This window comes from Myotis daubentonii, chromosome 3, assembly GCF_963259705.1.
Source record: "Myotis daubentonii chromosome 3, mMyoDau2.1, whole genome shotgun sequence".
Taxonomy (NCBI): Eukaryota; Metazoa; Chordata; class Mammalia; order Chiroptera; family Vespertilionidae; genus Myotis; species Myotis daubentonii.
In genome coordinates this window covers 211,130,777-211,155,460 of record NC_081842.1, presented here as the reverse complement: position 1 = coordinate 211,155,460, position 24,684 = coordinate 211,130,777, and the positions used below count along the sequence as shown (strand labels likewise).

At 54.9% G+C, this 24,684-nt stretch overlaps 1 protein-coding gene across 1 annotated transcript; it reads left to right on the top strand.

Annotated features, from left to right (window-relative positions):
* Positions 1 to 896: 896 nt before the first annotated feature.
* FBLIM1 (filamin binding LIM protein 1) lies at positions 897 to 19,994 on the top strand. Its single transcript, XM_059691137.1, has 7 exons — positions 897 to 1,326; positions 7,988 to 8,172; positions 9,287 to 9,404; positions 10,532 to 10,701; positions 12,142 to 12,320; positions 13,607 to 13,724; positions 18,506 to 19,994. The coding sequence occupies exons 1-7, from the start codon at positions 1,077 to 1,079 to the stop codon at positions 18,617 to 18,619; spliced, it is 1,134 nt and encodes a 377-aa protein (XP_059547120.1). The 5' UTR covers positions 897 to 1,076; the 3' UTR covers positions 18,620 to 19,994.
* The last annotated feature ends 4,690 nt before the right edge of the window (positions 19,995 to 24,684 follow it).

The window sequence follows — 24,684 nt, the reverse complement described above, 5'->3', positions numbered from 1 at the left end:
TTGTGGCGGGAAACACTCCCAGGCAGGTGAGGGAGAAAGAGTCAAGGAAGGGTGAGAGGTCCAGGTGGTTAAAAAGAGGTTGAGGCCAGGGGAATTGGGGACTTGATCTTCAAGGTGGTCGGGAGCCGTGGAAGGCTTTTGAGTCGAGGAGAAACAACCTCACACTCTAGAAAGGTTACTCCAGGGAGCGGGTAGGAGGCAGCATTGGAGCCCACCGGGGCACCTGCAGCTTTGGAAGTGGGACAGGGTGCTATGATTCCAGCAATAGAATCAGCTTTGATTGAATATGGAGGCTGATGGTGGGGAAGAGGGTGCTGGCCTGTGGGTTGGGCCGGAGAGGGCAGCAGAGCCAAGTGGCCAAGAACTTGGGCTCTGGGTTCAAATCCAAGTTCTGCTGCTGCTGCATGTCCCTGAACAAGTGACTTTCTTCACCTCTTGGTGGAAGGTGGGGATCGCAGCAGTGCCCCTCCCCCAGCAGCGTTGGGGGATTGATGAGTTAATGGGCAGCCAGCGCTTACGGCACGGCACAGAGTCGGTCTCAGCCTAATGGTTCTGTCCCCGCTGCCCCGATGCTCTGAGCGGGTCAGGCTGCCTCCCTCCCACCGGGGAGCTGGCCTGACCCTTGGGGACTTCAGCGCTCCCAGGAATCGGACCGGGTGAGGGAGGGAACTGCGGGTGTGGCCTGGGCTGGGAGGGCAGTCAGCCTGCTGAGTGGGAGCTGGAGGAGCTGCTCCTTCCTCACTTCTCCGTGGAAGAAAATTAATCACCGGGAGGTGAGCAGGGCAGGGTTGCCCTTTGCCCTCCCAGGTGTGTAGGTTGGGGGAGGGGCAGTCAGGACTATTGGGTCCCACCCTGTAGCCAAGTCACCTGGTGAACACCTGCCCGCCCCCGAGGACATCCCAGCCCTTCCTTAGCCGGGCTGGGCTCTCTGGTGCGGTGGCCGGTGGGGTGGCCGTGCCATCTTGTTAGGAGGAGGAAGGCTCCAGGCCCGGGCAGGGGTCTGTGTCCAGGAGGAGTGTACCCTGTGCCCTGAGCCCACGTTCCACTCCGCCCCCAGCCCCCCCCGGAGCGAGGCAATGGCCTCACAGCCTGAGAAGCGGGTCGCCTCGTCCGTCTTTATCACCCTGGCACCCCCGCGTCGGGATGAGGCTGTGGCTGAGGAAGTGAGGCGGGCAGCTTGCGAGGCCCGGCCTGGCCGCCCCTGGGAATCTGCTGCCCCCACGAAGGCACCTGGAGCTGGCTCGGCCGGGAGGCCCAGCCCCTGGACACCGCCTGGCAGGGCTGCAGCCACGGGGCCAGCTGCCCCCTCTCAGCTGCCCAATGGAGGTAAGACGGTGAGGCCTGGGCTGGAGGTGAGGCCTGGGCGGGAGACCCGGTCAGAGGTGCACCGGGGTGGGGGAGAGGACGGGCTCTGAGATGGATCATTCATTTATTCATTCATTCATCGAACACCTACTATGTGCCAGGCAGACTCTGAAGCCCATCTGCCTGGGTTTGAATCCTGGCTCCTCCACTTAAAATGGGGATGTGACGGTACCTTCCTCAAAGGTTTGTTGTGAGGATTAGATGAGTTGATTCATATGTTTAGCCCAGCACCTATCACATAGAAAGTGTCAAATATTAAAAAAGTGTTAGCTGTTGTTACTTTTCTGGGCCAGACACTTGGGGACATGAATAAAGAGACAAAGTTGTCAGCTTGCACGAGACTTTTTCTGTCCTAGTGGGGAAAACAGATAATAAAAATGCAGGTGCTATAAAGGAATAAAACACGGTGAAGAGGTAAGGAAGTGTAACTTTCTATGGGGTGGTCAGAATGGAGTCTCCAAGGAGGTGGTATTTAGCTAAGGCCTGAATGACAGGGTGGAGGGGGGGGGGGAGGGGGGAGACAGGAGAGCTTGAAGGACAGTGGGAACAGCAAGTGCAAAGGCCCTGGGGCAGGGATGGGTTTGGCAGGCAGAAGACCTGAAAGGTGGCGATGTCCTCTCTGGGGCTCTGCTGTTCTCTCGCTGCGTGATCTTAGACAAGCTGTCTCCTCGTTGGTGTCCCCTGGAAAATGAAAATGTGGTCGTGTATGTGACGCGTCCATTGCAGAATGGATACTTGGGAAATGACTGTTTTTTCGCCCAAACCTGAGGTGGCCCTGGTAGCGGCGATGAAGGATGACAAGCTAGGGACCCAAGGCAGGGGGGCGACTCCTTCGCTGTCAGGGCACCAGCTGGAACAAGGTGTCATTTCCATGTTCCAGGGTGGCAGCTGAACCCCTCAGGATCCCCGGTGCCTAGTCAGGCATCCTGCTAGCCTAGGGCAGCCCTGGGCAGCCATCACCCTGGAAACCACGCAGAGACCAATAGGAAATGCCGATTACTGGTACAGGAGGCCAGAAAGGGGCCAGAGAGGGGGCCACACGAGCACACACATGGGAGAACGTGGACATTCATGTAGCATGCGACTTCATTAGGATGCAACCTCCTGCCTTGATCTTTCCATCCCAACCACACAGCCGAACCACACAGCCTTGTTCAGCTGCTTCTCCACATAGCAGAGCCAGGACCTTGGTGACCCAGATTCACACATCAGGACACGTGATCCAATGGGAAAAAAATATATCCCTTATGGGTAGGAGAGGGAGCTCAGGAAATATCATTTATAGAGCGTTGGCCTGCAGACTGAAGGGTCCTGGGTTTGATTCCAGTCAAGGGCACGAACCTCGGTTGCAGGCTCGATCCCCAGCCCTGGTCAGGGCACGTGTGGGAAACAACCGCTCGATGTGTCTCTCTCACACCAGTGTTTCTCTCTGTCTCTTCCCCTCCCTTCCACTCTCTCTAAAAACCAGTGGAAAAATATCCTCGGGTGAGAATTAAGAAAAAGAAAGACAGAAATACCACTTACTAGTAGATGCCAAATTTTCCTGGACATTCCCATGGGTTATGGGAATTGTAGGCAGAAGATCCCGGGAGTGTGACAACAAAACCAGACTTTCCTCAGGAAGCAGAGGGGGGGGAGGGGGTTCCCAGGGACTGCTCAGCCACCTTGTTTGCTGGTTGGGCGACCTTGGGGTTCAGCCCGGCAGACGTGAGGTAAGTTCTAAGTGAGCAGCTTGGTCATGAGTCGGGTCTGACTACTGGACACCAAAGCGGCCCTGGGGCCCTGCCCGCTGCTCCAAGCCACCTCCACCGCAGGCTGTCATCTGGTGTCCCCGCAGGAATCCGCCCGCATTTCTGGAGCCCTTTCATCCTGACAGAAGCCCCACCCTTTCCCCCTCCTCCCCTCTCCACTCTAGGTCGGCCCCACCAGTCTCTTGTTCCTAAGTCGGTTTCTCTCTTGGCTTCTCTTTAAAAGGCTGCTGCCCCTCCTCCCGCTCTCTGGCCCCCTCCCTGCACGCCTGCCCTGGGCCTGGGGGCCCACTCCTCATTCCTGCCCCGGCCAGGACCTGTCCACCTTCCGGCCTATTGTCTAGATTAGAACCTAAGGCAGGTCCTGGGAGGGGCTGCAGCATTCCTGCTGGGTCTCCTGACTCACGTCAGGTCCCCTGGAGGTTCTCCCACTTCAGCCACCTCAGCATCCCTGGGGGCCTGTTCAAACACAGCCGCCTGGGCCCGGGCCCCACCCGGGTGTCTGACTCAGCAGGTCTGCGGTGGGGCCCAAGAATTTACATTTCTTCCGCGTTTCCCGGCAATGTTGACACTCCGGTCAGGGGCCACGCTTTGAGAACTGTGGTCTGGTCCGAAGGCTTGGAGCAGGTGAGATGCGGGGCTAGCAGAGCAGTTCTCAGCGTGTGGCCTTTGAACCGGCAGCCTGGGGAGCTTTGCGGAAGATGTAAATTCGGGGAACGGACCCCTCACCTGCTGGGTCAGGAGCTCCGGGGTGACGCCCAGCCCCCTGCAGTTGAACAGGCCCCCCTGAGTCTGTAGTGGGGTGCTCAGGGCTGGAACAAGCTTCCCATCTGTACAGTCCCCTCAGCCCGTGGGACAAAGGAGAGGGCTTCATGATCTGCATCCAATGGACGGGAAGCCTGAAGCCGGGGAGGAGCCGGAGAATTAGCAGAGCCTGGACCAAGCCCAGGTCTTTACGGGCAGGGCCCTGGGCACGTTCCCTCTTTTCCATGAGCGTCTCGGGCTGGGCACAGGGCGGCCCTGCCTCGCTGCAGCTGGCTTTCCTTGTGCCTCCGAGACAGGAGGTGGGCAGAGTGCCTCTGTGTCCCTTCTCCCAGGACACTTTTTAATATATATATATATATAATCATTATTATTATTTTATTTCAGAGAGGGAGGAGAGAAAGAGAAAAAAAATCAATAATGAGAGAGAATCATTGATCGGCTGCTTCCTACACATGCCCCATTGGGGATCAAGCCACAACCCAGGCATGTCCCCTTGACCAGAATCGAACCCGGGACCCTCCAGTCTGCAGACCAATGCTCTATCCACTGAGCCAAACCAGCTAGGACCACTTTTTTTTTTTTTAATATATTTTATTGATTTTTTACAGAGAGGAAGGGAGAGGGATAGAGAGTTAGAAACATCCATGAGAGAGAAACATGTACACTCCCTACTGGGGATGTGCCCGCAACCAAGGTACATGCCCTTGACCGGAATCGAACCTGGGGCCCTTCAGTCCATAGACGCTCTAGCTCAGGGGTGGGCAAACTTTTTGACTCGAGGGCCACAATGGGTTCTTAAACTGAACCGGAGGGCCGGAACAAAAGCATGGATGGAGTGTTTGTGTGATATAAATTCAAAGTAAATATCAACACTAATACTTAGTTGGCAGTTAACTGCCAACAAGATGGCGGTTAATTTGCATATGTAGGCACAATGCAGGGAGGCGAAAGGGAAAGCAGGAAGAAGCCCCCTGCCACTGACAGTGATCGGAAACCCAGGGGGGAGCTAAGAGCTGGGGGGCAGGGCAAAGGCGGCCCTGGGGCCGCCTTTGTCCTGCCCCCCAGCCATGATCGGAGAATCAGGTGCCTTTTCCGCCCTGGCCAGTGATAGCAGGAAGTAGGGGTGGATCCAGTGATGGGAGCTGGGCACGGTGGAAGCTGGCAGTTCCGGGAGCTAGGGGTCCCTTGCCTGGGCCTAAAGCGAAGCCCACGATCGCGGGGCCGCTGCAGCTGCGGGTCCCCGCTGCCCGGGCCGGACGCCTAGGCCAGAGGCGTTAGGCTGGGCAGGGGCGGAGCCTGCAACTGCGGGGAACTGGGGGTCCCCTGCCCAGGCCTGACACCTCTGCCAGAGGCCTCAGGCCTGGTCAAGGGGCCGATCCAGTGACTGGTGATCGGAGGGTGATGAGGGTCAACTCCTCTGGCTGAGGCATCAGGCCTGGGTGGGGGGCGGAGCCGGGGATTGGGGGGATATGATGGTCCCCTTGCCCAGGCCTGAAGCCTGGGTCAGAGGCGACAGGCTTGGGCGGGGGGTGGAGCAAGTGATCAGAGGGAGATGGGGGTCCCCTGCCCAGGCATGATTCCTGGGCCAGAGGCCTCAGGCCTGGGCAGGGGCCAGAGCCAGTGATAGGGGGGAGATGGGGGTCCCCTGTCCAAGCCTGACACCTCTGGCGGAGGCATCAGGCCTGGGCAAGGGGCCGATCAGGCGATCGGAGGGTGATGGGGGTCTACACCTCTGGCCGAGGCATCAGGCCTGGGCAAGGGGCAGAGCCAGCAATCAGAGGGGTCTGGGGGTCCCCTGGGTAGGGGACCCTCATTTCCCCCCATCACTGGTTCTGCCCCTAGCCCAGGCCTGATGCCTCTGTCAGAGGCGTCAGGCCTGGGCAAGGGGCCGATCCTGCGATTGGAGGGTGATGGGGGTCGACGCCTGAGGGCTCCCAGTATGTGAGAGGGGGCAGGCTGGGCTGAGGGACACTCCCCCCCGCCACACACACACACACACACACACACACACACACACACACACACAGTGCACGAATTTCGTGCACCGGGCCTCTAGTCATTACATAAAAGGGTACGGTCTTTTTTTTTTTAGTTTTATTCATTTCCCGGCCCGCGGGCCGTAGTTTGCCCACGGCTGCTCTAGCTACTGAGCCAAACTGGTCAGGGCCACTTTTTTTTTTTTTTTTTTTTTTAAGGAGAGACAGAGTGAGAGAGAGAGAGAGATGGATCAGTTACGTTTGCACCCTGACTGGGAATTGAACCCGCCACTTTTTGGTGTATGAGATGATGCTCCAACCGACTGAGCCACACGGGTCAGGGCTGGGACACTGTAGGGCAGTGACAGGATTTTCATGGGCATGTCCCTCAGCTCCCCGCCACAGCTTCTCCTAGCCCCGTCCCCACTTCAGGGGTGGCTGGATAGGGAGGGCCTGAGGCTGAGACAGGAGCTCTGTGACTGGCCAGCCCCCTCCCCCCTCCCTGCCAGGAGCCCGGAGGGCTGTGCGCATGGGCTGAGGACCACACCCTCGATGTCACTCCTGTCCCGTGCATCTGCGTGTTTGCTGTTGGATAGGGGGTGTGTGTGTGTTTAATGAGACTTTCAGACACAGAAGTAGAGAGAGCAACACAAGGAACCCTGTGTACTCCACATCCTGTTGCAACAATTGCTAAGACTTCGCCACTTTTGTCATATCGATCCCTTTCTTTCCTTTTCTGAAGTATTTTAAAGGAAACTCCAGTTATCAAGTCATTTCAGCCCCCGTTCTTCAGGATACATCTCTAAATTTGGGCTTTTTTTTTTAACGTAACCACGAGGCCAAACAAAATCAGCAGGAATGCCTTATGATTATCTAGTCCACAATCCATAACTAATTTGCCCTGAATTGTCATAAAAATGCCCTTTGGCTGTTGGATTGTAGTGGAATGAATGCGTTACACGGGGTCTTGCCTTTCTCTTGAGCTGTATCATCTAGCGGGATTTTTAGCTTTTCCTCGTTTGCGAAATGAGAATTAAATGAGATGATTCATGCATTGAATCAGGATCCAACAAGGTCTGTACAAAAGCTATCCAATAAAAACAACGTGTGCCTGGCCGGTGCGACTCAGGGGATGAGCTTCGACCTGTGAATCTGGAGGTCACGGTTTGATTCCCGGTCAGGGCACATGCCCCAGTTGTGGGTTCAATCCCCAGTGTGGGGTGTGCAGGAGGCAGCTGATGAATAATTCTCATCATTGATGTTTCCATCTCTCCCTCTCCCTTCCTCTGTGAAATCAATAAAACATATATCTATATAGATATCTATATATCTATATCTACATCTACATCTATCTATCTATCTATCTATCTATCTATCTATCTATCTATCTATCTATCTATCGTGAACCACAAACGTAAGCGTCGTATGTAATTTAAATTTTTCTAGGATCCACATTGAAAAAAAGTAAAAGAACTAAGTGATATTACTTTTCATAATACGTTATGCAACCCAGTATATAAAGACTGTCATTTCAGCGTGTGATCATAAAGGTGATTATGAGGTAGTTTACATTCCTTTCTCTGTCCTGAGTGTCCCAGCCCATCTCGGTGTGGGCTGAGGCACCGTCATAGGACAGGACAAGTGTAAACACTCTGTGGCCCTTTTCCTCTAAAGTGTCTTGATTCTGAGGAAGACCTCTCCCCCGCACTGACTGGGGGTCAGGAGGGAAGCTGTAGTCTGGGTGCGAGTCTCGCTGTCCGAGGTGCTGCTGGTCCGGGAGCCAGTCTTTGGGAACCACAGCCTTCGGGGTTGGTGTTGCTTGTATCCCCACAAGGGCCTTCTAGCAGGGATTCGGGGCACACTGGCACCCAGGTTGTGGGGGAGGCTGCTTTGACAGCTGCTGTTCTCTGAGCCTGTGCCACATGCCAAGCCCTTGCCTGCATCATCTCATCGTGTTCATAACAACCCTCGGCAACCGATACCCATTTTCCAGCTGAGAAAGCTGAGACCCGGAGAGACCAAGGCTTCTGCCTGAGGACACATCGCATCAGGCCAGTGGCAGAGTCGGAGATGGACCCCAGGTCTGGGGGCCCCTCGGCCACCACGCTGCATAACCCCCGCTTCCGCTTGCAGGCCGTTCTCTTCCGCCTCCTTCCCGGGATGGCGAGGACGCACTCCCGGACCTGGACCTGCTCCCACCTCCGCCGCCCCCACCAGCATACCTGCCTCCTGAGGACGAGCTCCCAGCCCCCGTGGGGGCCGCGCTCATTTCTGACTTAGAGCAGCTACACCTGCCCCCACCGCCACCACCGTCACAGGTATGCGACCCCTGACCCTGGTGGAGCCCCATGGGCCAGGGGAGGGAGGGTCTGCGTTTCCTGGGCCTTTAGGGATTTTAAGCCTGGAGATTGTTCGGTCCGTTCTCCTGTTAGAGGACAGCCCCTCTTTGAAGCTCTTTGAGGCTGTAAAAGTGGTTGTGCCCCCCTTTTCCCCATCAGGCCCCTTCAGCTCTGAGAAGACGTTCCCCTGGGTCTAACCCACATCCCTTATGCTACACATGAAGCCCATTTTAAAAATGTGTGTGTGTGTTTTTTTTTAATTTCAGAGAGGAAGGGAGAATGAATGTGTTACACGGGGTCTTGCCTTTCTTTTGAGCTGTATCATCTAGTGGGATTTTTAGAGAGATAGAAACATCAATGATGAGTGATAGTCATTGATCGGCTGCCTCCTGCACACCCCCCACTGGGGACAGCCTATAACCTAGGCATATGCCCCAACCGGGAATCGAACCAGTGACCTCCTGGTTCCTGGGTGGATGCTCACCGCTGAGGCACCCCTGGCTGGGCTGAAGCCCATTTTTATTTTTTTATAATTCTTTATTGTTGAAAGTATTACATATGTCCCTCTCCCCCGTCCACTGGCCCCCTCCAACCCGCCCCCGTCCCTCTGGGGACCACCCAGAACCCATCCCAGGCCTTCAGCACCCTACTGTCTGTGTCATGGGTTATGCATAAATGCACACAAGGCCTTTGGTTGGCCGCCTCCCTCCCACCCACCCTCCCCGCCTTCCCTTGGGGTTCCGCACTCTGTTCCATGTGAAACCCATTTTCAATCCTCTGCCTTTAACAGAGGCCACTGTAGAAACGGGAGGTGCTCTGGGCCAAGGAAAATCCTGATTCCAGGAGCTTCCTTCGAAGGAGAGGGAAGTGGCTTTACGGGTCAGGGGGACCCAGACCAGGAGCTGGGGGCCCTGTGACCTTCCTGCTGCGTGACCTGAGCTGGGCCACTCGCTCCTCTGGGCCTCTGCTTCCTCCTCTGTCCCTGGGCTCGTGGTGCCTGGAGCCACCAGATCAGGAGCGGAACTGCGAGGGCGGGCGTGTGGGGTCCCCCCAGAATGACTTCTCTCCTACCCCCCACCCTGTGTCCCCACAGTCCCTGGCAGAGGGGCCTCCATCCCAGCCTGGGCCCAGTCGACTCAGGCCTGCAGAGGAGGAGCTGCCGCCTCCCCCAGAGGAGCCTGTTGGCTTCCTGGAGAGAGAGGCGTCCACAGGTAAGGGCACAGGGCTGGGGGGGTAGGGGGGCCCTCGGGGGGCTGGCCTGGGCTTCCATGTGGGAACTAGGACAGCAGGGACCTCCGGTGTCTTCTCCAGCTCACGGTTCAGTGCGGGCCTTATAGTTGTACATCAACTTTTCTTTTTTATTGCCTGAACTGTTTCTCCTGTAGCACTAAAACCTACTTAAAATTGGTCACCAGATTTGCTCTGATAGCAAAAATACCTTGAATTTTTCTCACTATTTAATTTTTTGAGTCCAGAAGACCCTCACCTCGTACAACATAGAAACCGTGAGAGGGTACACAGCGTGCTCTTCCCGCTGCCCCATCCCCGCATCACCGTTTCCTTCCCGACAGCCTCTGTTGTTAACATCTGTATATTCTTCCAGATGTTTTATGTGTATGTAAGCAAACACAAATATGTATCCACCCCCCCCCTTCATTTTTCCACAAATAGGAGCAAACTCCACACTGTTCTGCACTTTCTTTCCTTCGGGCATCTTCGAGCTCATTCCACATCGGAACGGAAAGTGGCTCCTTGTCCTTTTTCTCGGCTGCATAGTATTCCTCAGCGTGGCCCTGCCATGTGCACTGAGCCAGTCGCCTATGAACAGGCGCCGAGGTGGCTTCTTGCTGTAAAAAAACGAGGCCGAGATGAATTGTCTTGCACGTGGGTCGTTTGGCCTGTGTGCAAGTTTGTGAAATAAATTCCTGGGAGAGAAAGTGCGGTGGCCAGAGGGGGGTGCATTTGTAACTCTGATATTTTTGCCAAATTGCCCTTCATGATCGGCCTGATCTACACTCCTGCTGGCAGGTCTGCGTGAGCGCTAGCCCACAGCCTCTCCAGCGCCCTGTGTTACTCACTTTGTGAGGTGTCCTGAGGGAGGCCTCCCCCCACTTTAATGTTTTTGCCGATGAGAACCCAGTTGCCCTGACACTGCGTCTCTTTCCAAAGGCCATTCGCCTTGCTTTCTATTGATCCTCATGACCCTCCCCAGGAACGAGGTCACACCAGGACCCCCGGGGTTCGAGGCAGAGACCTGGCACTCTGGGCACGTGTGGGTGGTGACGGGTACAGTGCTCCCAGGCAGGGCAGGTCATGGCCTGTGTCCCTTCCACCCCAGACGTCTGTGCCTTCTGCCACAAGACTGTGTCCCCCCGAGAGCTGGCCGTGGAAGCCATGAAGAGGCAGTACCACGCCCAGTGCTTCACGTGCCGCACCTGCCGCCGCCAGCTGGCCGGGCAGAGCTTCTACCAGAAGGACGGGAGGCCCCTCTGCGAACCCTGCTACCAGGTACCCCCCCCCCCCGCCCCACAGCAGCTCCCCGGTGCCAGGCACTGAGCTGGGCGCTTGGGAGACGTTATATTATTTCATTCACAACAACCCTGGGAGGTAGGCACTACTGACCCATTTCACAGATGAGGAAGCTGAGGCTCAGAGAGGGGGGAGGAGCTCAGCCAAGGTATATTAGTTTCCTGTGACTAATTACCACAAACTTGGTGGCACCAAACAGCACACCCTTACCCTCTTACAGTTCCGGAGATCAGAAGTCCAAAATCAGTTTTACTGAGTCAAAAATCAGTGTTGAGCTCTACTCCCATGCCCCAATCTCTAGGGGAGAATCCGTTTCCTGGCCCTTTGCAGCATCTAACTCGGCATTCCTCGCATTCCTGGGTTCCTTGGTCCACTTTCAGAGTCAGCAGGGTAGCATCTTGCTTCAATATCATACTTCCTGTGTCAGGTCTCCCTCTGGCTCCCTCTCACGGGGACACTTACGATGGCATTTGGGGTTCACCTGGATAACACTGGGTGCTCTCCCCAACTCAGGGGCCTGAACTCAGTCACATTGCCGTTCGAGGTAGTCACGGGTTCCAGGGGCGAGGACCTGGGTGTCTTGGGGGCTGTCACTCACCTCTCACACCAGGTCACGCTCCAGACGGCGGTGGAGCTGGGGTCCTACCCAGGCCCATCTAGTTCTGGGGCCCGCCTGTGGTCTGGCCGCTCTTACCGAGAGCCATGAGGTGCTGCTGCATGACTTAAAGGGGGAGTCGGTGTCATCTCCGGGCACCGAATACAGTCTGGGAGCGCTAGTTTGGGTGCCGAGGTATTGGGATTGCTGACTCTGCGAGGGGGTGTGGTGGTGTTCACAGTGTGGTGTGCACCCCACTCACAGACGCGTCACCTGGATGTGCGGAGGCCTCACCTTGTCCTCCTGAATTGGCAGCACCTGGTAATCTGCATTATGCATAAAAGACCCCTGCAGTTCGTTGTTCCTAAAAGTGGAGCATGGCATTTGACCCTGAGCTTCCTAGTGGCCAAAGGGAAAAGGGGAAGAGTTTCAAGGTTTATCGTCCATAAGGGAAAAAAGCACACCAGTTTCTCTCGGCCTTCCTTTTCCTGACTCTGAGGTTGCAGAGAAGTTTCTTCTACGGGCCCTCATGGACCCTGGCCTCAGCATTTCCTAGTAACAAAACTTGCAGCCATCGCTTCGTAGCAGGACTTCTTACTGTAAGCCAGAGACACAAGGCCAGGCATGATCCATTTTAGGGAATAGTGGAGGTTGGTTGATCCATTTAGGGAGTAGTGGGCCGTAGTTATAGGTCACTTGCATGGATTCGAGCTCCTCTCCTGTACCCCTGGCCTGGGTCAGCCTCAGGGCTGGTGTGAAGCCCCTTGTGGCAAGGCGTGGGCACATGTGTGGGATGGCTCTGAGGCATGGGCCCTCTGTCCCAGGACACCCTGGAGAAGTGTGGCAAGTGCGGCGAGGTGGTCCGCGAACACATCATCAGGGCCCTGGGCCAGGCCTTCCACCCAGCCTGCTTCACGTGTGTGATGTGTGCCCGGTGCATCGGGGATGAGAACTTCGCCCTGGACAGCCAGAACGAGGTGTACTGCCTGGACGACTTCTACCGGTACGAGAGGGCTCTGGGCTCTGGGCTCTGGGCTGTGGGTGGGGCAGGGAGGACAGGTGGGACTCGGGCAGAAGCACAGAACTGAGCCTGAGTTCTGGGTCCAAGCTTTCCTGCAGAAACTGGGTCTGCCTAGTCCACACCCTCTACCTGGCCAGGTACCTGATTGCAGCTACCTTTGTTTTTAAATATATTTTTATTGATTTCAGAGAGGAAGGGAGAGGGAAAGAGAGAAACATCATCGATGAGAGAGAATCATCGATCAGCTGCCTCCTGCACGCCCCCCACTAGGGATCGAGCCCACAACCCGGGCACATGCCCCTGACCAGAATCGAACCCGGGGCCCTTCAGTCCGCAGGCCGACACTCTATCCACTGTGCCACACCAGCCAGGGCTGCAGCTGGCTTTGTGAGCACCCACACTGTGCCGGGCACTGCCCTCTGGTTAGGCTATTTCATCCTCAAACTAATATAGTAGTAAATTAAGAACAGAAAGCTCCATTTGAATCAGGCCACGAAGCACAAATACATCACTTCCTGTAGGGCAGGTACTATTCAGGTTTCCATGTTACCAAATGTGGAAACTGAGGCACGCAGCAGGTAAGTGCCCAGGGTCTCCCGGCCGGTGGGTATGGAAGCTGCAACAAACGCCTGTCAGCCTGAATCTGGGGCCTTGCCCTCAACCTCCAGATCACAGTGCCTCCCTCGGAGCTGGAGCCTTAAGAAGCAGCAGCGAGCCCCAGTGGCTGGCTCAGCGGTTGAGTGTCGACCTATAAACCAGGAGGTCAGGGCTCGATCCCCGGTCAGGGCACATGCCGGGCCTGCGGGCTCCGTCCCAGTAGAGGGAGTGTAGGAGCAGCCAATCAGTGATTCTCATCATTGATGTTTCTATCTCTCCCTCTCCCTTCTTCTCTCTGAAATCAATAATGACATTTTTTAAAAAAAAGAAAGAAGAAAAAGTAGTGTCCTATAATACAAGACCAATGAAATGGGCCCTGGCCCACCCCCCCAACTCACGTGAGAAGTCTCTGCTTTCTCAAACGCTGACATTCCCTAGTCACTTCCTTGCCTCGAGCTAATTATACCCTGGGAAGCCGGGTCTAATTACACACGTCTCTCCACCGCTCCTGCCAGGAAGAAATAGGCCTTTGCGGTTGTACTCCAGGTGCAGTCACATAGCAACAGGTCTGAAATAGCACTGGGAGCTGAACGAGAGCCAGCCCCCGTTCTGACAGCTAATTTCTGTGGTTGGCGGGAGCGCCTCCCCAGCGTGGGTTCCTTTCCCTCTAGGAAATTCGCCCCTGTGTGCAGCATCTGTGAGAATCCCATCATCCCCCGAGACGGGAAGGATGCCTTTAAAATCGAGTGCATGGGAAGAAACTTCCATGAAAATTGCTACAGGTGCGAGGTGAGTAGAGCGGTGATTTAATGACGCTGTGGGTTCTGTTCGCCACCGCCCGGGCCCTGGGCTGGGACAGGTCAGGGTCGGGCTCGGCCCCCTGCCCAATAGCAAAAATAAATAAGAATGGAAATCAGCCCTAGCTGGTTTGGCTCAGTGGATAGAGCAGCCGTGGGCAAACTACGGCCCGCGGGCCGGATCCGGCCCGTTCGGCTGTTCTATCCTGCCCACGGAGCCGAAAGAGCGGAGGGTTCTCTTGCTCTCCCCTCCACTCCTTCACCAGCAGCAGTGTTAACATGGCAACGTCGGGAAACACGGCTGCAGCTCCTTCTTCTGAGTCCAGTTTAAGAACCCGTTGTGGCCCTTGAGTCAAAAAGTTTGCCCACCCCTGGGATAGAGGGTTGGCCTGCAGACTAAAGAGTCCCCAGTTTGATTCCAGCCTGGGTTGTGGACTCAGCCCTCAGTAGGGGGCGTGGAGGAGGCAGCCGATCAATGATTCTCATCATTGATGTTTCTATCTCTCTCTCCCTCTCCCTCCCTCTCTGAAACCAATAAAAATATATATCTTTTTTAAAGAGAATGAAAGTAGTTACAAATAGAGTCTATTAATCAGAATTCTTTGGATTAATGATAGAAAATAAACCTGCTTTCCGCAGGAAAGGGAACCACAGGCCCAGCTGTGGTGGCTCAGTGGTTGAGCTTTGACCCGTGAACCGAGAGGTCATAGGTTCAATTCCTGGTCGGGGCACGTGCCCGGGTTGTGGGCTTGATCCCCACTAGGGGTTGTACAGGAGGCAGCTGATCAATTGATGATTCTCTCTCGTGATTGATGTTTCTCTCCTCCCTACTTCTCTCCCTAAAAATCAACGAAAAACTTTAGAAAGAAAGAAAGGGGAGGCTCATGGTGACATCATTAATGATATCTTTAGGGCGCTCTCTCTCTCTCTCTCCATTTCTCTGCCCTTTTTTATGTGTTTGCTTCATCTTCTCTCCCTGTGGGCTGGCATCCTCTGTAAGGACGCGGATGCAGTGCATGGGCCAGGTTTATGTCCTTTTAACTTAGAAACCACATCCGGGATCCCATTCAGCCCCAAGAAGGCCTCTGATTGGCCCAGTGTGGGTCCCATGCCTATTCTGGACCAATTGTAACTGGACATTCAGGGGTTCCAGGCTGCCTGCCACTACTTGAGCCAATTAAGCAGAGACAGGGTTGAAGCATATATGAGCGTTTATTCCAATACTGCCGGCAGCTCGGGGGAGCAGAGGGTCATCCACAAACATCTGCTCTGCAACCCCCCGTGAGCCAGCTGCTGATATAGGGCAGGACAAGGATTACGTGGGAGAGTAAGAATTACAGGCATGGGAAGTAGTCAAGGTATTGGTTACAGGTATCAGGCAATTTGGGCTGGCGGGTCACAGAGGGCGGGTGCCTCCGGGCACCTCAGAAACAGGAATACAGGCAGTAGAGGCTGCAAAGGGCGGGCGCCTCTGGGACTAGATTGTCTCAGCCACGAGGTTGTAAATCTTTCCATAACGAGAGGCGGTTCTCAGGAAAGGAGGATGGACTGCATTCTGATGTGAGCCCCCATGTCCCAGGGCGCACTACTCTCAGCCAGGTGAGAACGTGCTTTCTCTAATCAGAATAATCACGGATACCAGAGCATGGTGTATATTTCTTACAATTATAGCGAGTCCCTAATATTCTAGTTCTGCCCCTAACACAATCAATCACTGGCCAGGGGCTATGGGGCCAGAGGCAGAACCATATGAAACAGGAGTTGATGCAACTGTAGGAAGGAAGGAGAAAGGGATACAGGGCAGACTCACGTCACAGATGTCCCTTCTGGGTGCTGGGAAAGAGCACGTTTAAATCAGCGTTGAGCCGAAACCAGTTTGGCTCAGTGGATAGAGCGTCGGCCTGCGGACTGAAAGGTCCCAGGTTCGATTCTGGTCAAGGGCATGTATCTGGGTTGCAGGCACATCCCCAATAGGAGATGTGCAGGAGGCAGCTGATCGATGTTTCTCTCTCATCGATGTTTCTAACTCTCTCTATCTCTCTCCCTTCCTCTCTGTAAAATATCAATAAAATATATTTTAAAAATAAAATAAATCAGCGTTGAGACTTCCCTAGCCGGTTTGGCTCAGTGGATAGAGCTTCGGCCTGCGGACTGAAGGGTCCCAGGTTTGATTCTGGTCAAGGGCACATGCCTGGGTTGCAGGCTTGATCCCCAGTAGGGGGTGTGCAGGCGACAGCCAATCAATGATTCTCATCATTGATGTTTCTCTCTCTCCCTCTCCCTTCCTCTCTGAAATCAATAAAAATGTATTTTTAAAAAATTAATTAAAAACACATAAATAAACAAATCAATAAGCATGGGGACTGAAAAGGCAGCGATGGCGTCTAACCAGGGTGGTGGTAGAGGAAGTGATGCTGACTGCGCGTCTTGCGGGATAAGAGTTTGTCAGGTGTTCAGAGAGGGGAAAGGACCTCCGGAAAGAGGCAAGGCCTGTAAAAACCCACTTTGGCGTGAGCAAGCCTGAAGGGTCGGAGCAAGTGGACGTTCCGGGCTGTGTCTGGAGTGCTGCGTGTGGGAGGGTGTGGTCAGGGAGAAGGAAAGGACCCCATGTTGCAGGCTAAGGAGCCTGGGCCTCGGGCTGCAGGCAGGGATGAGGCTGAGACGGAAGGTTGGCTGGAAGCTAGAGCCGTCGCCCCAGCGAGACATGCCCAGGGAGTCACGGGCCCCCACACTCAGACACGTTGAAGCTCTGCTGTTACCATCCAGACAATCTTCATGTTTGAGCAGGGGTGTGAGTTTTCATTCCCCCCCCCCCCCCCGCCGGCCGGGCCCTGCCAATTATATAGTCAGTCCTGTTGGGGAGGCTCTAGGAGTCCCCCCTTCCTTCCATGGTCGCCTCCATGCCACCGAGGTGTCTGTCTTCTCCGGTGATGGCCAAATGGTAGCAGCTTTTATGGGTGTCACCTAAGTGGGAGCTCCCAGGGCAAACCTCTTAATCAGCTAGTGAGTAATTCTCGTTCATGCAGATAATGGGACCAAGAGGCTGTGTTCACGGAGTGTGACAAGGGAGCTTGGTCCGGAAGTTGACAGATCGCTGCATAATCATGTTGTCTTTGCTGCTTAGAGTCCAAAGTCCGACTGATAACGCATCTCGAAAGAACGATGAGCAAAGTCCAGCGCTGTTATCACCCCCACAGTCCTCCTAAGGTCCAGGGCTGATTGGCATCTCCCTGGGCCCGGTCAGTGAGCAAACACCCCTCCCTGCATGCCCTTGGTCAGCGTGGCCAGGGCTGCCGGGCGTCCGGGGCTGCTGCTGCAGAACATCAGTTGGGACTCCAGCAGCTATGCTCCAGGTGGGAAGGGTCAGACCACGGCGGCCTGGAGCTGCTCGGGGTGCTGCTTCTCCAGGAAGGGAAACGGGTTTCGAGGTGCCGTCCACACTCCTCTCGTCAGCCCTGTTCAATATGGTCCCCGTTACTTCCTTCCACTGCTGGGAGGGGAACGATACTTTTGTACCTGGATCGTGTTTTTTTAGTTTATAAAATGTTTTCGTGGACGTCGCCTCATTTAATCAACTGTGACGATCTTGTGAGATGGGAGTTATTGTCTCCATTTAAGATGGGGAAACTGAGGCTGAGAAAAGCGGTTCCCATCCTTGTTCGCCCGGACCAGGTCTAGCCAGCTGTCTGCCACCCAAAGCTCCTTCCCAGGCCGTGTGACTCGGTCATAGTGACTCGGAGATGTTTCCTCACTTGATTCTAATTTAGAAGAGGTCACATGTGCCCCTTGGGGACTGCGTGTTTGGCGCGGATGCTCTCAGAATGCCAAACCAGCGGCAGACGGGAATAACAGGGCTCCCGCCCGGCATTGAATAGTCCTTGAGAGACTCCAGGTGCAGTTGCAGAAAAGAGACGCACGAGGGCGCCCTCTGCTGGCCTTGCTGGGTCCGAAGGGCACCCATGTGCCCAAAGTTGTCTCTGTGGGGACCGACTGATGAATGCAGCTTCCAGGGGATGCCAGCCACGCCCTGGACCGAGGCCGAGGGCATTCATCGTCCCCATTCCTCCCCAGCATGTGCCCTGGTGCAGCTCAGATGGGGCAGGGGCTTACGAGCCGGGGGGACTGAGCAGGCGGGGCTCCAAACCCCCATCTTCCTGGTCTGACATCCTTCGGCGATTTGAAAAATTGGGGTTTTAAAGCGTGTGCCAGTGTTGCAGCTGTGCAGGAAGTGGAGCGATGAAAAGCCCTCTGGACCCTGGGTCTGGGACCTGGCCAGCCCCACCCCTCCCTGGGCCTCAGTGTCCCCACCCGTGCGGTGAAGGCCGGGGCTGGTTTAGTTATTCACTCAGCAGCTACTTACTGTGAGCCCGCGGGGCACCAGGCTCTGGGCTGGGCGGGATCCAGCAGGAAGTAGGGTTACTGCCTCGCAGAGGTTACATCCTAAAGGGCTGCTGGGTGGTGGCTAAGCCTCTTCTAGCTCTTTCCGTAACCCCTCAAGGGACGTCTCCCAGTGTCCTCAGCCGTCCCCTCAACTGATGCTGCTCACCACTCACAGCCCCGCGTGGGGGGAGGCGCCGCGTGTCTTGTCTTCCCTGATGGAGACCTGGCCCAGGTGTGCTGGGGGCACAGGAAGGAGGAGCCGCCGCCTTCCTCACCCTCAGGGAGTCTGTTCACTCAGTCCATCTCCTCGGCAGATGCTGGCTGAGCCCCTCCCTGGGGAGGCTCCGCGCTGCCTCAGGCCTGGGTCCACCCGCATGTCTCTTGTCCCCACAGGACTGCAGGATCCTCCTGTCCGTGGAGCCCACGGACCAAGGCTGCTACCCGCTGAACGACCGTCTCTTCTGTAAGCCGTGCCACGTGAAGCGGAGCGCTGCGGGGTGCTGCTGAGAGTGCCCACCGCTCGCCCCGGTCAGGGCCCCTTCCCTGACTCAGTTCCCCATCCTGGCCTGCTCTTGCACAGTTCACTTCCGAGCCACTACAGGGACCAGCCCATCCTGTCTGGGATGCAGGGCTGAGCCACCCCAGCCCCAGCCTCCTCCCAGCTCAGCGGTGGGGGTGGGGGGCTGTAGACGGTGCCCCTCAGACTGTTGCCTCTTCCTTCCATCCTCTGGGCACGGGGCATCGCTATACCATGAGCATCACACCTGGGTGCTCATGTCCGAGGCTCTGGTCGCTCTTGTGTGCTGGCCTTGACCCCCCATTTCCAGGAGTGAGTTGGGGCGAGTTTCGGGTGGCACCCTGGGTCCCTAGCAATGACACTTTAGCTGTCCCATAAGGTGCTGAGATCAGCCCTGGCTTGCAGGACTGAGCCATTTGAGTAAAACTCCAAGGTTCCTTAAAAACCGCTTTTTAAAAAATTTAAATGATGGGAAACATTCTTTGGATTTTGTTTTTGTTGGGGGTGCTTGTATCTGAATAGGAAATGTCTCCCATTTGTTCATAAATGGACAAGAATGGTGGTGCATGGCCGTGGCCTTCTCACCCGGGGGACATGGGGCCCAGGGCCGGCTGTGAACCTAGGACGGGGGCAGGAGGAAAGGGTGACATGTGCCGACACCCAAGGACGCTGGCCATGCTCCACCCTGCCGCCTGGTGCTCCTGTGTGCCAGTCAGCTGACATTGACCGGGGAACAGGGTGCAGGTGCTCTGGGTGTTCCTCCTGCAGCCTTGATGGAGGCTGTGCACCCCCCCCCCCAACCTACCCTCCTTCAGGACAGTGCCGGGGGGGGGGTGCCCCTTCAGCCCCTTGGTTATCTCCCCAAGTCCCACTTGGACCCTCCCACCCAGGCTGCCCTGTGACCACTGCCTCTTCAAGGCCACACCTAGAAGATCCATCTTCCCTTTTGAGGAAAATCACTTCTGTTGCTTTGTAACCTGAGGCATTTTGTAGAACATGAACAGAGGAAGACGTGCTTTGCTCCCTGGGGTCTTGATGCACCACCGGCTCCTAGGAGGCTGCCCCGGGCCCCCAGCTCCGAGAGCTTGTCTGTAGAGCCCCTTAGGGCTTCAGGGCAGAGCACAGCTTCTTGCCTGAAGCTGGGAGGAGGGGGCTCCCAGACTCCAGGGCCACAACGGTGATCATCAAAGACCTCACATCCTCTCATTTCCTTAATATTCTCTTTAAACATCAACATACTTTGTGTTTTTTTTGCTCCCAACTTTAGTCTTGTGCTAAACAATATATCCATGCAGTCACTGTTGATGTGCTAGTTCTATTTTTTTCCCATTATACATGGAAATAAATGCGTAACTGTTAGAAGTCCATCTGTGTTCCGTCTAAGATCTCGCCTAGCTAGACACGAACCTTTGGAGCAGCCCTGGGACAATGCTCATTGGGCGTCTGCTCACAGTGGCATGAGTGTAAGTGCATCCTTCCCTGCAGAGGTGCTCAGCACAGCAGACCGGGGGACTCATGCCCAGCAAGCAACTCGGATCTCAGACCTGGTGCTGACACTCAACAACGTGGACTCGTTCTGAAGCCTCTGAGCCTTGATCTTCTCATCTGTAAGATGGGAACAACTTTACTATCCGTCATATAAGGTTGCTGTGATGGACAGAATGCTGGGCTGGCGGGTTGCTGACTAGTTAACCGAGTCACCGGCTCCCTCTGGGGCGCTGGCCAGCAGTACTTGGTCATCACTCCTTGTATCAGCATTCCTCAATCACCCTGTTGAGGCCCATCCATCCATCGGAGACATGCCCCAGGCAACAAGGTGGGGTTCCTTGTGCTTGCTGCGGCACACAGCCCGCTTAGGGGGGACTCACGGGACGTGGGCAGGTGCTGAGGAATTGGCAGAGGGGTTAAGGAAGTGGGGGTTTGCTCCGAGTGTGTGCTCTCCGGAAGCAGGGGTAATGCTATGTTTGAGAAGCTTTTTTTATATCGAGGGTGTGGCCCTACAGCTGTGCTTGGTGGGGAAGCAGCAGTGCTCGGAGGATGGGGTGCTGCTGGTCATTTTTGCAGCGGGCCCAGAGTGGCCACAGTGAGCTGTGAGGTTGGAGCCCACCAAGGCCCAACTCTGAGGGCCAGGCCAGCTCCCTGCTGTCAGGGCCACTGGCTTGGTTTTTCCTGCCATTAAGTTGTACCCTTATGCTGTGATTCCTCATGGCCCAGCCTGTGTCTGGTTGATTGTTTTGGAGCAGCGGTTCTCAACCTGTGGGTCGCGACCCCCTTGGCGGTCGAACGACCCTTTCACAGGGGTCGCCTACGACCATCCTGCATATCAGATATTTACATTATGATTCATAACAGTAGCAACATTATAGTTATGAAGTAGCAATGAAAATAATTTTATGGTTGGGTCACAACATGAGGAACTGTAGTTAAAGGGCCAGAAGGTTGAGAACCACTGTTTTGGAGGGATGATGTCTGGATGAAATCTGGGGGGTGCTTTTGTCTTCCAGGCTGCACATTTATACACCACTTCATAGAGGGGACACTTCTAGGGGGGTTTCTGCAGTGAGAAATAAGCCAGTCACAAAAAGATGTGCTGTGTGATTCCACTTAGCTAAGGCATCAGGGGTACTCACATTCATAGAGACAGAAAGTAGACGGTCCTGTGTGGAGAGCCCTTCGGAAGGTGGGCTAGGGCGGGGTGGGCTGGGGAGTTGTTTAAGGAGTACAGAGTTTCAACTGGCACGATTCACAGTTTAGAGATGAATGGGGAGATGGTTGCACAATAGTGTGAATCTAATGCCACTTAAAAATGGTCACGAGGGTACATTTTGTTATGTATATTTTACAATTAAATATGTATATTTAATGCTCAGGGACAGAGAGGGGCTGATAAAGTGATGTAGGAGTCCTGGGAGGGGAGATAGGTACCCCTGACTGGGGTCCTAGGAAGGCCGGCCATGCAGCCCGCAAACCCAGGGAGGTGTTGCTGGCTGACCTGGGCTACCGCGCACAGCCACTAGAGGGCAGCGTGGGCTAGCGAACTGGGCAGGCTTCTCCAGATGCAAGAAGGGGATACTTCCTGCCCGCCTACTGTGCGCGATTGCCATGAGGATGAGAGACGAAAACTGTGGCCTTGCTGCAACCAGAATACGCCCTCTTGGAGGGAGGCCTGTGTTGGTCTGTCACCCCTGCCCAGGGCCCCCTTACCTGAGGCCACACCCAGGTGTTCGAAGGCGTAGTGTCCATGGCAGCTGAATGCTGCTCCCCACACTGCTAGGAACACGGGATGGAAATGAGGACTTCATGGGGAGCCCACAGGGGACAGGAGGAGGCTGGGCTGATCTGAAAATATCCCAGTGACCACATTGTCAAGTAAATGGCTAGTCTGATCAATGTAAAAATACACTTCTCATAAGGTGAATAGCTGCTCATTAAAAATATTCACAATCTATGATGTAGGTACCATTACTACCCCGATTCAGAGACAGAGACAGGGCACATCAGAGAAGTGGTGTAACTACCCAGGGCTGCGCAGTGAAAACTACAGGCCTCTGCCACCAACTCAGGTCACACACACATACCTTCCGGAATGTTCCAGATGCCAACATCCAGCTGAAAAAACATCATAACTGCCTTGCACCCTTCTTAAATGCTGCTGCTTTTAGGCTGTAGGCCTCCCGCTTGCCCGTGAGATGAACTTCCCCAATTCCTTCGGAAAAGACTTTGTACCCAGAGTGTGAGTCATCCTGACCTCGTGAGCGGTCATCAGGTTAGAGGCCACGGAGTGCACCCTCTTGGTGGCCTTCCTGCTGCCAAGGAAGCGCGCACGTCAGTGGAAAACTACACGCTGTCTGTCCACAGCAGACCTTCCTGGGCGTTGGAGCCCAGTCGGGCGCTGCCTCTGAGCTATGTTTCAATGTAAACTGCGGGCCACTGGTCAGTTCTGTCCCGTCCGGGAAGCAGTCCTCAGCCCCTTGTGGGGGAATCACTTTCGACCCATTTGCACGTTCATTTCGATATTCCTTCCTGACCTGTACACGGCGTGTTCTTCTGTCGCCCTTTGGAGCTGGTCATTCATAACTTGTCCACCCGGTTCCCCTGGGACAGGGGTGGGGAACTTTCTTCTGCCAGGGACCATTTGGACACTTATAACATCGTCCTCTTAACATCATTCACTTAATGTTCATGTTTGTTGCTATGAAAAAAGCTCCTAGATTTATTGAATTTCGAGTCCTGCCTGTGGTGGCCTTGGCAGGGCCGGACCAAATGATTTTGAGGGCCTGATGTGGCCCTGGGGCCGGACGTTCCCCACCCCTGTCTCAGGAGCAAAAGGAAATGTGTAACACGTGTTGATTTTATATCTGTATGGGAGTCATGGTTTTACTTCTTTGTGAAAAATGCTTCCTTCATCGGATGTGTATGGGTGGCTCCTTTAGGCCAGAAGAGGTGGTGTTTAGGAGCCTGAAGAAGCAGCAGACAGCCGGGTCTCTGTGGCTCAGTGGTTGAGCGTAGACCTATGAACCAGGAGGTCACGATTCGATTCCCAGGTTTCGGGCTCGATCCTCAGTTGTGGGGCATGTGGGAGGCAGCTGATCAATGGTTCTCTTTCATCATTGATGTTTCTCTCTCTCTCTCTCTCTCCCTTCCTCTCTGAAATCAATAAAAATATATTAAAAAGAAAAAAGGAGCCCTAACCGGTTTGGCTCAGTGGATGGAGCATCAGCCTTCCGACTCAAGGGTCCCAGGTTCGATTCCGGTCAAGGGCATGTACCTTGGTTGCGGGCACATCCTCAGTAGGGAGTGTGCAGGAGGCAGCTGATCGATGTTTCTCTCATCGATGTTTCTAACTCTCTATCCCTCTCCCTTCCTCTCTGTAAAAAAATCAATAAAATATATATTTAGAAAAAAGAAAAAGAAAAAAAAGAAGCAGCAGGCAGGTAGCAGCGCCCCCCTCTTCCCCCCCAAACAGTCTCTGAATGAGAGGTGGGGTGAGCCACAGGTCTTAGCACATCCTAGGCGCTCTCTCTGATTGAGCCTGTAACCAGCTACCTGACCTTCAGACAACCCTTTAGGCCTGAGGACAGTAGAAACTGACTTTTATTTCCTGAGTTCTTGTGTGGGGTGAGGCTAGAGCGGTCCGCTGATTGATTCTTCCTGACAAGAAGCAGGTTTCAGCAGGGTTGGGTAGCTTTCCCGTTCAGGTAACCAGACTGCCTGCCGGGGAGGCCCAGGCGGTGACCTGCCTGCCCCTCAGGGGGCACGAGGGCCACACTCACAGCTGCTGGGGGCTGGTCCCGGGGTTCTCCATGCTGGTTCCCGGGAATCCTCCCAACACCTCTGCGTGGGAGGCTCTGATCATCCCCATCTTGCAGGTGAGGAGACGGGGGCTCAGGGAGAGGCTATGACTTGCCCACAGCCAGTGGCCACAGTGGGAATGCACCCTGGGGTTCCTAACGCTCAGTCTTCAGGGCCTGGTCAGAGCAAGGTCTGAAATGGCCCGTCCTGCTCCCCAGAGAAGGTGCCCGGACGGGGGGCTTATTCAAACATAACCCTTAAGCGATCTGGGCTCCTTAGTCATGATGATGCCGACAGCAATGACCACAGCGGCCACTTCGGGGGCAGGGAGATGCCCGTAGACGTGATCTCATGTAGTCCTTGAAGAAATTGCTTCTGATCCACCCTTCAGGCGGGGAGACAGGGCTCGAGGTCACACCCCTCGTGCCTCTGGCCCTCGCCTATGGCAAGGCACTCACCTCCCAGCCTCTTTCCTTCATCTGAGATAATTACCATTATCAACACATGGAAAGAGATTCAACAGCTTCTGACTCAATGCAGCTGGGGTTCCTGCGTCCTTACGTAAGATGTCACAGAAGGGGAACTGCGGAAGGGTGTTTGGAAACTGTGTGACCTTTTGCAAGGTTTCTGTGAATCTAAAACTATTCCAAAATTAAAAGTTTATTTTAATAAAAAGTAACGGGATAAAGGGGTGGGCCTGTGATCTCCAGGAGACGCCGTCTCTCACTGATTTGAAGACACAGGACTAGAGGAGGCCACCAGA

What these genes read in the sequence shown, in the direction of transcription:
- FBLIM1 (XM_059691137.1), top strand. Translation starts at nt 1,077, where the DNA reads ATGGCCTCACAGCCTGAGAAGCGGGTCGCCTCGTCCGTCTTTATCACC. An exon ending in CACCGCCACCACCGTCACAG is followed by an intron (nt 8,173 to 9,286) that starts GTATGCGACCCC and finishes GTGTCCCCACAG; the next exon opens with TCCCTGGCAGAGGGGCCTCC. An exon ending in AAAATTGCTACAGGTGCGAG is followed by an intron (nt 13,725 to 18,505) that starts GTGAGTAGAGCG and finishes TTGTCCCCACAG; the next exon opens with GACTGCAGGATCCTCCTGTC.